The sequence below is a fragment of the Oncorhynchus tshawytscha genome, linkage group LG22, assembly GCF_018296145.1.
Source record: "Oncorhynchus tshawytscha isolate Ot180627B linkage group LG22, Otsh_v2.0, whole genome shotgun sequence".
Lineage (NCBI taxonomy): Eukaryota > Metazoa > Chordata > Actinopteri > Salmoniformes > Salmonidae > Oncorhynchus > Oncorhynchus tshawytscha.
The window spans coordinates 16,295,377-16,307,204 of record NC_056450.1 but is presented as its reverse complement, the minus strand read 5'-3'; the positions used below and the strand labels follow the sequence as shown (position 1 = coordinate 16,307,204).

At 40.5% G+C, this 11,828-nt stretch overlaps 1 protein-coding gene across 2 annotated transcripts; it reads left to right on the top strand.

Moving 5' to 3' along the window:
• The first annotated feature begins 7,718 nt into the window (after positions 1–7,718).
• On the top strand, positions 7,719–11,827 carry LOC112221935 (acidic mammalian chitinase). 2 transcript variants are annotated; one of them, XM_024384391.2, is made up of 12 exons: positions 7,719–7,759; positions 7,972–8,044; positions 8,675–8,704; positions 8,953–9,157; positions 9,300–9,356; positions 9,513–9,678; positions 9,872–9,996; positions 10,141–10,270; positions 10,399–10,581; positions 10,838–10,954; positions 11,135–11,267; positions 11,379–11,827. In XM_024384391.2, the coding sequence occupies exons 2-12, from the start codon at positions 8,020–8,022 to the stop codon at positions 11,672–11,674; spliced, it is 1,467 nt and encodes a 488-aa protein (XP_024240159.2). In that variant the 5' UTR covers positions 7,719–7,759; positions 7,972–8,019; the 3' UTR covers positions 11,675–11,827. The 2 variants fall into 2 exon arrangements, with proteins under 2 accessions (XP_024240159.2, XP_024240158.2); XM_024384390.2 differs by lacking the exons at positions 7,719–7,759; positions 7,972–8,044 and having other exon boundaries at positions 8,632–8,704.
• Position 11,828: the final 1 nt, after the last annotated feature.

Here is an 11,828-nt window from a genome sequence, read left to right as displayed (position 1 = left end):
CAGTTAAAATGACATCAATTCATGTTATATCTACAGTAGCCTTGATTGGACTGATCATGTCAAAATCATACTTTCAAAATCTTAGCTAGCAAGCTAGTAGTCATCATCATCAATTAAGTCTACAATCTACTGGCAAATGTTCAATCCTTGCATTATGAAGCAAAATTATAGATAAAAGGGATCAGTGCTCATCGGCCATTGGACATAAACATTACACAACAAGTTGGAAATCACAAATTAAACAATGGTTTGGAAGAAATCAGTGGCTAACTGCAAGCATTGCAAATCCATCACTAACCTGCTATTCAGTGGAGTGGATGTGTGGTCTAAGTCTGGGTTTAAGGGTCTCTTTTCCAAGCTTAAAAGGATAAACATTCAGCATTGGTCATGCAGTCAATCCAGCATGACTTCTGCCGCTTTAAAAACAACTGGAAACTCGCAACTGGGAAATCTCAGACTTTAGTGAGTTCAAGACAACTGGAAACTCTGATAAAAAAATAACTCAGACTGGGAAAATGTGTTTTCAACGATCATGCAACTCGGATTTCGAAGTCCGGAACTCGGGCCTCTTTCTAGAGCTCCAACCTAAAGATCAGTAACATCATCATTCGACCTTGTTGTCATCATTCGACCAGTTGTCTTGAAATCACCATAAATTCAGAGAATGCCAGATTTTGCTGACAAAATTTGCCCACGAAGGACCCCACCACACCACCTTCCTGTTCAAGTGACCACAGCACAACAAGGTGAGTCCAGAAATGTATTGTATGTTGCTGCATACATTATGTAATATGCCAGAAAGATATGTACAATGCATTCAGAAAGTATTCAGACCCCTTGACTTTTTCCACATTTTGTTACATTCCAGTCTCATTCTAAAATGTATTAAATATATTTTTCCCTCATCAATCTACACATAATACCCCATAAATAAAAAGCAAGAAACCGTTGAAAGACTATTGCAAATGTATATTAAAAAATATATATATATATATACATCACATTTACATAAGTATTCAACCCTTTACTCAGTACTTTGTTGAAGCACCTTGGCAGCGATTACAGCCTCGAGTGTTCTTGGGTATGACGCTACAAGCTTGGCGTACCTGTACTTGAGGGGTTTCTCCCAAGCGTCGCTGCACAGCTATTTTCAGGTCTCTCCAGAGATGTTCGATCGGGTTCAAGTCCAGGCTCTGGCTGGGCCACTCAAGGACATTCAGAGACTTGTCCCGAAACCACTCCTGAGTTGTCTTGGCTGTGTGCTTAGGGTCATTGTCCTGTTGGAAGGTGAACCTTCGGCCCAGTCTGAGGTACTAAGCACTATGGAGCAGGTTTACATCAAGGATCTCTTTATACTTTGCTCCATTCATCTTTACCTTGATCCTGACTAGTCTACCAGTCCCTGCCACTGAAAAACAACTCCACAGCATGATGCTGCCACCACCATGCTTCAGCATAGGGATGGTGCCAGTTTTCCTCGACATGATGCTTGGCATTCAGGCCATAGAGTTCAATCTTGGTTTCATCAGACCAGAGAATCTTGTTTCTCATGGTCTGAGAGTCTTTTGGTGCCTTTTGGCAAACTCCAAGCGAGCTGTCATGTGCCTTTTACTGAGGAGTGGCTTCCGTCTGGCCACTATACCATAAAGACCTGATTGGTGGAGTGCTGCAGAGATGGTTGTGGAAGGTCTCCCATCTCCACAGAGGAACTCTGGAGCTCTGTCAGATTGACCATCAGGTTCTTGATCACTTAACTGACCAAGGCCCTTCTCCCCCGATTGCTTCGTTTGGCCAGGCAGCAAGCTCTAGGAAAAGTCTTGGTGGTTCCAAACTTGATGGAGGCAACTGTGTTCTTGGGGACCTTCAATGAGGCAGAAATGTTTTGCATACCCTTCCCCCAGATCTGTGCCTGATACAATCCTGTCTTGGAGCTCTATGGAAAATTCTTTCAACCTCAAGGCTTAGTTTTTGCTCTTATGTAGACAGGTGTGTGCCCTTTCAAATCATGTCGAATCAATTTAATTTACCACAGGTGGAAATAAATCAAGTTGTAGAAACATCTCAAAGATGATCAATGGAAACAGGATGCCCTGAGCTCAATTTCGAGTCTCACAGCAAAGGGTCTGTATACTTGGGTAAATAAGGTATTTCTGTAATTTTCTTATTTTTATAAATTAGCTACAATTTCAAAAAGCAGTTTTCACTTTGTCATTATGGGGTATTGTGTATAGATTAATGAGGATTTTATTTTATTCAATCCACTTTATAATAAGGCTGTAATGTCACAAAATGTGGAAAAAGTCCCCAAATGAAAACTTCCCAAATGCACTGTATACTGTAGCTACGAAAGCAATACTAAGTGTATGTTGTGTAGTAAGGTGTTAGTAGCCCATGTGCCTCATCCTAATAATTTAGTCGCATTTCCCCTCATAATTTAGCCTACTGTTCTGATTTGTTGGTGCACATGTAGCCTGTTTTAGAGAAGTGTAAGAGCTTCCATTGTCTGCCTATATGCCCCCTTCATTTATCCCATGGTTCTGACTTGATGTACAGGGAGAATACTGTAAGGACAGTCCATGTTCTGAATTCTGTCGCTGTACATTTCAAAAGTGCTGAACAAATTGTTATATTGACTATGTCCGTCCTAGCTCGCTCATTAATGTCTTAATTACGGATGACCTCTTATACGCTCGTCGTCCCTTTATGCTATATTTTGTACATCTCAATTGTCAATAGAAACCACGTTTGTTTAAGCAAGTCAGCCATGTCAGCTATGTTTTTAAAGGCAGTAAATGAGCCTGAATAAACTGTTTCACTGCCAAACAAGGCTCCCCTGATAGCCAGGTTTAACAGTGGTAAGTTGTTGGGACTGCTGTTGGGACACTGCTGTTGGGACAGATTTATGTAGGCCCTAACAGTTTGTGGGCACCGTTATAGTCCAATTAATGTATTGTTTAGTGTTGTGTTGTGGCTTTGCTGGCATGCATCTAAAAAAATAATTGGGGGAGTTTGCCCCACCAAGATTTACATACTAAAATTTCCACTGAATGGGTGCAATACTCAACTAGCGCCTCTATAAACAGTTGAACATGAGACTGACTGAGTCCGGAATGCCAACTAACTGGGGGACACAGGTGTTCCCAAGCAAATCCACCACCTTTTCTTAATTCCAGGCACACAAGAGATGATGTGGTTGGAGCCTGATAGTGTTCCTCTATTCTCATGCTCTGCATTGACACTGGGTTGGTACAGCATTTTAACAAGAAAATGAAGGTTACAGCCTGTGGTATTTATGACGTGGTGAAAAGTATATAATTTTCAAGTGGGTGTGGAAGTGTGTGCGTACGTGCATACATGTTGATGTGGGTGTGTAATATTTCTACTAAGGGAGAGATATTGACTGGATGGAGGAATACACTGATACGTTTATCATGTTGATAAAAGCAGTGACACCTGGTAGAGGAACTATTTATATGATGACAAGGGTAGAAAAACCTTAATGAATGATTCTTTGCTAAATCACTGGTTTAGGCCTGGTAGGATTGCTAAATAGATTTGAGCTCTTTATCTCTACCTGATGGCAGTAAATCATAGTACCATCTTCAGGGCACTGTGCCCTTGACTTGTTTGTCTGTTGCTTTGTCTCAACATTCATCTGTGAATCTTAGCTGATGTAATTGGCATTGTATACATACCTTTCAGGACTGTGGGCTGATTCAACGTTCTTCAGAGATCATTTCAGATCAGCAGATTTCATCTTTAGCCTTTAAAATGTCTAAAACACAGACCTAAACAACCCCCTAATCCATGTCTCTGGGACCATACTGTACCTACCTTATTTCCCCTTGTGCACCTTTATTGTATAATTGTTATATGTTGATCTATGGTTTATAGAATATGGGTTTTAAATTCTATGAAGAAGGCTAATGTTTGCACTTTGTACACTAGCATGACAAGCAAAATAAGAACGATGTTTTGCTTACTAGAACTACAATGTGCATTCTTATGGCATCCAGTCATTTCTGTCTCTTTTGCTAATCATTAATGTACCTTGTGATTTTTGACAATATTAACCGATAGAGATGTACTTTGTACTTACGGGCCTCTAATGGATTGACTCTAGTCTCCAGACATACTCATGTTACTCACAACATTACAACTCAATAATCCCTGACTGGGAGGTTCATTACAGTATGCTGTGTGCACCATGTAATTGAGAAAATTATGATACTGTACTTTACACACTTAACTATGATGGACATATGCTGCTGACTTTAAGCATCACCTGTCATTACAGTAACTTTCATGGTCGGAATATTATTATGATTATGACAGTGTGATATCATTATGGGACAACAATTTAAAAAATCTTATGTTTAAAAATGTCCTTTCTAATTAAGCTCCTAGGTGTAGTTAATGTGAAATGTTTAAATCCTGACAGCCTGATAACAGAGCACATTAGAACAGTGTTTTAATCCAGGGAGGGAGAGAATACTGTAGGTTCGGAGTAGTTTGTTAATGGGAGCAAGAGCTCAAGCTGCCCGGTGATTCAGGGCTGTAACAGAAGCCTTATCTCAGCCATAAAGAATAGAGTTTTCACTGGGTTTTCATTCCCTTTAATATCCCGGCTCTTGTAAATTTCTCTACTCTTACTGTCTATGGAGTCTTTGTGTGTGACTGTTTGCTGACCTTTAGAGACAGGAAGCTGACTGACATTCAAGATCACTCACAATCATTCACACATGATCAAACTGGATGGTCAGTCCGCTTCATGTATGGCAAACATGTATGGCAAATTTGCTACTATACTGAACAAAAATATAAATCATCATGCAACAACTTCAACGGTTTTACTGAGTAATATGTTCATATAAGGAAATCAGTCAATTGAAATAAATACAGTGCCTTGCGAAAGTATTCGGCCCCCTTGATCTTTGCGACCTTTTGCCACATTTCAGGCTTCAAACATAAAGATATAAAACTGTATTTTTTTGTGAAGAATCAACAACAAGTGGGACACAATCATGAAGTGGAACGACATTTATTGGATATTTCAAACTTTTTTAACAAATCAAAAACTGAAAAATGGGGCGTGAAAAATTATTCAGCCCCCTTAAGTTAATACTTTGTAGCGCCACCTTTTGCTGCGATTACAGCTGTAAGTCGCTTGGGGTATGTCTCTATCAGTTTTACACATCGAGAGACTGAAATTTTTTCCCATTCCTCCTTGCAAAACAGCTCGAGCTCAGTGAGGTTGGATGGAGAGCATTTGTGAACAGCAGTTTTCAGTTCTTTCCACAGATTCTCGATTGGATTCAGGTCTGGACTTTGACTTGGCCATTCTAACACCTGGATATGTTTATTTTTGAACCATTCCATTGTAGATTTTGCTTTATGTTTTGGATCATTGTCTTGTTGGAAGACAAATCTCCGTCCCAGTCTCAGGTCTTTTGCAGACTCCATCAGGTTTTCTTCCAGAATGGTCCTGTATTTGGCTCCATCCATCTTCCCATCAATTTTAACCATCTTCCCTGTCCCTGCTGAAGAAAAGCAGGCCCAAACCATGATGCTGCCACCACCATGTTTGACAGTGGGGATGGTGTGTTCAGGGTGATGAGCTGTGTTGCTTTTACGCCAAACATAACGTTTTGCATTGTTGCCAAAAAGTTCAATTTTGGTTTCATCTGACCAGAGCACCTTCTTCCACATGTTTGGTGTGTCTCCCAGGTGGCTTGTGGCAAACTTTAAACGACAACTTTTAAGGATATCTTTAGGAAATGGCTTTCTTCTTGCCGCTCTTCCATAAAGGCCAGATTTGTGCAATATACGACTGATTGTTGTCCTATGGACAGAGTCTCCCACCTCAGCTGTAGATCTCTGCAGTTCATCCAGAGTGATCATGGGCCTCTTGGCTGCATCTCTGATCAGTCTTCTCCTTGTATGAGCTGAAAGTTTAGAGGGACGGCCAGGTCTTGGTAGATTTGCAGTGGTCTGATACTCCTTCCATTTCAATATTATCGCTTGCACAGTGCTCCTTGGGATGTTTAAAGCTTGGGAAATCTTTTTGTATCCAAATCCGGCTTTAAACTTCTTCACAACAGTATCTCGGACCTGCCTGGTGTGTTCCTTGTTCTTCATGATGCTCTCTGTGCTTTTAACGGACCTCTGAGACTATCACAGTGCAGGTGCATTTATACGGAGACTTGATTACACACAGGTGGATTGTATTTATCATCATTAGTCATTTAGGTCAACATTGGATCATTCAGAGATCCTCACTGAACTTCTGGAGAGAGTTTGCTGCACTGAAAGTAAAGGGGCTGAATAATTGTGCACGCCCCATTTTTCAGTTTTTGCTTTGTTAAAGAAGTTTGAAATATCCAATAAATGTCGTTCCACTTCATGATTGTGTCCCACTTGTTGTTGATTCTTCACAAAAAAATACAGTTTTATATCTTTATGTTTGAAGCCTGAAATGTGGCAAAAGGTCGCAAAGTTCAAGGGGGCCGAATACTTTCGCAAGGCACTGTAAATTAGGCCCTAATCTATGGTTTTCACATGACTGGGCAGGGGTACCAGGCCCACCCACTGGGGAGCCAGGCCCCCACAACATTTTAGAGAAGTAAGCTTTTTGTACATATGGAAACATTTTGGGATCTTTTATTTCAGCACATGAAACATGGGACCAACACTTTACATGTTGCGTTTTTCAGTATAGACTTGAATAAATAAAATGTAAGCAATGTCTTTTCTAATCTCCGGAGTGATTGGGCTATATTAAATAGACTACAAGCACTTTATTCATGTAGCAACACTTATGATGCCATGACAACATAATCAGACCTCTATGAACTAAATAAACAAATTGTTACATAAAGATTAGAGAAATTTACAAGAGCCGGGATATTAAAGGGAATGAAAACCCAGTGAAAACTCTATTCTTTATGGCTGAGATAAGGCTTCTGTTACAGCCCTGAATCACCGGGCAGCTTGAGCTCTTGCTCCCATTAACAAACTACTCCGAACCTACAGTATTCTCTCCCTCCCTATGTTTATTGCATTGGCTGTATTGTTCTGTGTTATGTGACCTCAATTAGTAAACCAAGGACCAACCTCCCCAGTTTCAACAAAAGAAGCAAAGGTAATCTTATCTTAAAACCAATCAATACTAGCATTTTTATGACAGTTTATCTTGTCGTGTCTCTCGTGCTATGGCATGGAGCTTGCATAATGTTTGTTCCAAGATTTTGAGCCTTTTCTGTACATTTATGTTTTCTTTGTTTATGGCGTGAACTTCACATCAAAGATATCCAAGAGAAAGGCCTACAGGAAGCTATTATGTGTGAATGAAAGATAACTACTACAATAGGTCCAGTTCATGGAATATTCATATTCAAACTAAAACCTCTTAACTAGTTAAAGAAGATTGAAATGTATATGCTGACTGAATGTTCCAATTCCACATTGCTAATGCAGAGGATAGAGATGGTTTATTTCACCCTCAATATCAATCATCCATGGTTGTTTATCTGACCATAAAGATAGGTCTATCTCTCATACAATTCAGACAGGTTATATCCTTAAATGAAACTAACATAAACGATGACACTGATTAATCCCGATCAAGAGCAAACAATCTCCCCCAGGTTGCCACTTCCTGATACAGGTATGTAGCCTTTGGCCCAGGCGTATCAGAAGGGTATAAAAGGTGAGCTGTATTCTCTTTCAGACACCGATCCAGTGTCTCACTGAGGACCAGGTAGGACTTGGGCTATATGTTTTTATTAACATTATTATTGCATTATAGTTTTACTATCACCCGACCATCAGTTACAAACTTTTAGGTACAATAATTGCAACACATTAAACTTGAAGCTGGACAGTGCAGACGCACTCGGGCAACCTTAGCCACACACAACATTCTAACCACCATGGTTTGTTCTATTAAATGAAAATGCTTATTTTTTCCAGGTGCCTCTTCGGTTTTGTAAGGAGAGGCCGTGTAACTAGAAACTCATCATGGCCCAACTAACACTTCTCGTTGGTAAGTCAAATTCTGGCAATGGAATATTTTTATACTTTTTCAGTTGTGTAAAGTAAAAATACTTTAAAGCACTATTTAAGTCGTTTTATGGGTTATCTGTACTTAACTATTTATATTTTTGACAACTTTTACTTTTACTTCACAACATTCCTGAAGAAAATCATGTACTTTCTACTCCATACATTTTCACTGACACCAAAAAGTACTTGTTACAAAGCGAGGTCCATACAGAAATGGTTTGTTGAGATCGGTGTGGAAGACCTTGACTGGCCTGCACAGAAGCCTGATCTCAACCCCATCAAACACCTTTGGGATGAATTGTAAAGCCGACTGTGAGCCAGGCCTAATCGCACAACATTATTGCCCGACCTCACTAATGCTCTTTTGGCTGAATGGAAGCAAGTCCACGCAGCAATGTCCCAACATTTAGTGGAAAGCCTTCCCAGAAGAGTGGAGGCTGTTATAGCAGAAAAGTGGGGAATAACTTCATATTAATGCCCATGATTTTGGAATGAGATGTTCGTCAAGCATGTGTCCACATACTTTTGGTCATGTAGGGTACTTTGTTAACTGCAAGCAAATAAGCTTGTTTGACTAGTCTAATGAACAAATGTTTCATTTCTGTTTCAGGACTGTCCGTTTTGATGTGTCTTCAAATGGGTACGTTTTGTAGTTCTTACAGCATTACTCTTGATGTCTATCCAAACTTAATTGTACTGTAGCTACCACAAATAGGATATCGTTAAGTAACATTCATAGGGAGAAAATAAATAACTTACTGTTGAATAACATTGCTCAGTACATAGCATACAACATTGATACAATCCTAGACAAAGTCACTGTCAATGTCTCTGTCTATCACTTTGTTCTGTTGGGAGCCTGATACTAGTATTTTAAATCCTCAACAGTGTCATCAACCAAACTGGTGTGCTACTTCACCAACTGGTCCCAGTACAGACCAGGCACTGGGAAATATCTGCCGGCCAATGTGGACCCCAACCTCTGCACTCATCTGATCTATGCCTTCTCAATGATCAACCACAACAACGAGCTAGTCACCTACGAGTGGAACGATGATGTTCTCTACCAGTCCTTCAATGGGCTGAAGAAGCAGTGAGGTTTAGCTGCTGAGCTATATGATGTCTTATGTTCTCCATCAGCACTTTGTGCATTTACAATCATTATTCCATATTCACATTTCTCTTTAAATGCATTGAAATTGGATGTGTTGTTGAATCTTTCTTGTCTTGGAAAGAAATCCTGCACTGAAGACCCTGTTGGCAGTTGGTGGATGGAACTTCGGGTCCAGCCAGTGAGTATTGTTGTCATATAGCCATGATTAAGTTGCACATGTTTCAATGTATTTGACTGAAATAAATAAACATGTTCTTAAGTATCTATTGGTCATTATGCTTTTCCAATGAATAATAACAAGTATTATAATTACTGACACTGAATAACTTTTCAGGTTCACCATCATGGTGTCAACAGCTGCCAATCGCCAGAAGTTCATCCAGTCATCCATCAGTTTCCTGAGAATGTACGGCTTTGATGGCCTGGACCTGGACTGGGAGTACCCTGGAGCACGAGGGAGCCCCCCAGAGGACAAGAAAAGGTTTACACTGCTGTGCAGGGTCAGTTTGACATTCACAGCCACAGTAGTAATAATCAAACATCTGGAAAGCATGATATTTGGATCCTGAGTAACAGTTTTAATGGGGCACCATAATAATTATGTTAAACTTTAACTGATCCAGCACAATGTCGTCATAATATTATTTCATACCATTAATAAAATACACTGTCTCATTTGGTTCTGGGGTCCAGGAGTTGCTCAAAGCATTTGAGAAGGAAGCCGCTGACACCAGCAGACCAAGGCTGCTGGTCACAGCTGCAGTGGCTGCTGGGAAGGGAAACATTGATAACGGTTATGAAATTGCAGAGGTTGCAAAGTGAGTTCAAAGGTTAAAACAGAGGGCCTTCATTCACCATAGGTGATTGGTATAGTAATAATTCTTGTGAAGGTTCATCATTTACCAGTTGGTGTTTTCCATGTTACATTTGGTGACCTTTGGCCTTGTGTGACTGTGTAACAGGTACTTGGACTTCATCAATGTGATGTCCTATGACATGGGTGGAGCCTGGGACCCATTCACACGCCACAACAGTCCCCTTTACCGCGGTGCTTCAGATGCAGAGGAAGGAGAGCACAAGTATTTCAACGTTGTGAGTAAAAAATATTTACTTTACAATATTTAAAAAAATATTTTGAAACCATAAATAATTTAGAAACCATTTTAGAAACCGTTAACTATTTGTCAAACAGTTGTTGAATGTTTACTCCTTTTCCAAAGGACTTTGCCATGAAGTACTGGAGGGACCAGGGCACCCCTGTTGAGAAGCTGATGATGGGTTTCGCCACCTATGGGCGCACATTCCGCACTGTCTCTGGAGACAATGGTGTCGGAGCCAGAACGAGTGGACCAGCCTCTGCTGGACCCTATACCCGCGAGGCCGGCTTCTGGTCCTATTATGAGGTCAGGGAGAGAGATCAAAGTTCAAAACTACAAATACAGTTGTCTCTAGTGGAGCAATCTCCCAACTCTACCAATGTGGAGTTAATTAACATGATATGTTTTGGAACCAGGAGATTGTGAAACACTTGTAGGATGTAAAAAATAGATTAACACAAAACATCAATGCACACTTTCAGTATACTGTACTCAGGGCCAATTCAAAACAAAGGTATTCTTCATGTAAAGAATACTCATGTTTATTTATCTTTTCCACCAGATCTGTACTTTCCTGAATGGAGCAACTGTTCAGTTGATTGAGGATCAGATGGTTCCCTTTGCCACCAAAGGAAATGAGTGGGTGGGATATGACAATCGGGAAAGCTTTGAAATAAAGGTACGGTATCGTATTACTTAATACACTGCCAAAAGGAATCTCCTTTCAGTTGATTGCTGTAAATTCTAGCAGTCGAATGTCTATTGCTCATTTCAACCCTAATATCTTTGTTATTGATGACATGGTGATTGGTAGAAGGCTATATGGTTTCAGGAAATAAAATATTTGGTCATTTTATAGGCACGCTATCTACAAGACAACAAGTTTGGAGGGGCCATGATCTGGGCTCTGGATCTGGATGACTTTGCTGGACAATTCTGTGGGCAGGGCAACTATCCCCTGATCAGCCATCTGCGTTATCTTCTGGCCTCAGGTACGCAGCCATTACTAGAGCACTGAGGTGTATGTCTCATAAGAGGTTTGGTTGGTATAACAATGACATTGTATCATTCCATGCTTGACAATAACATACTGTGTTTTATAGATTTGCCACCCCTTCCTTCCACAACACGTCCGCCACCCCTTCCTTCCACAACACGTCCACCACCCCTGCCAGGAACTACCACCAGCAGTGTGCCCGCCACCACCTCCACTCCTCTGCCCGGCAGTGGCTTCTGTGGGGGGAAAGCTGACGGCCTGTACTGTAACAAGGAAGACCTTAATGCCTTCTACCAGTGCGCCAGTGGACATACCTACCTCCAGAAGTGCGCCGCTAACCTTATCTTCAATGAGAAATGCAAGTGCTGTGACTGGAATTTGTATAACACGAGCCCGGCATAGGTGTTTTCTGTTAATGTACACATTGTAGCCTGAGTAACTGATATACTGTATACCTCAGTTTCATGGTACCAAGGCTAGTTTAGACTTAAATTATAAAATATCCACTCCAATTACAATGGAATAATACAAAAAATAAAGTATTTGTAATGGTTAT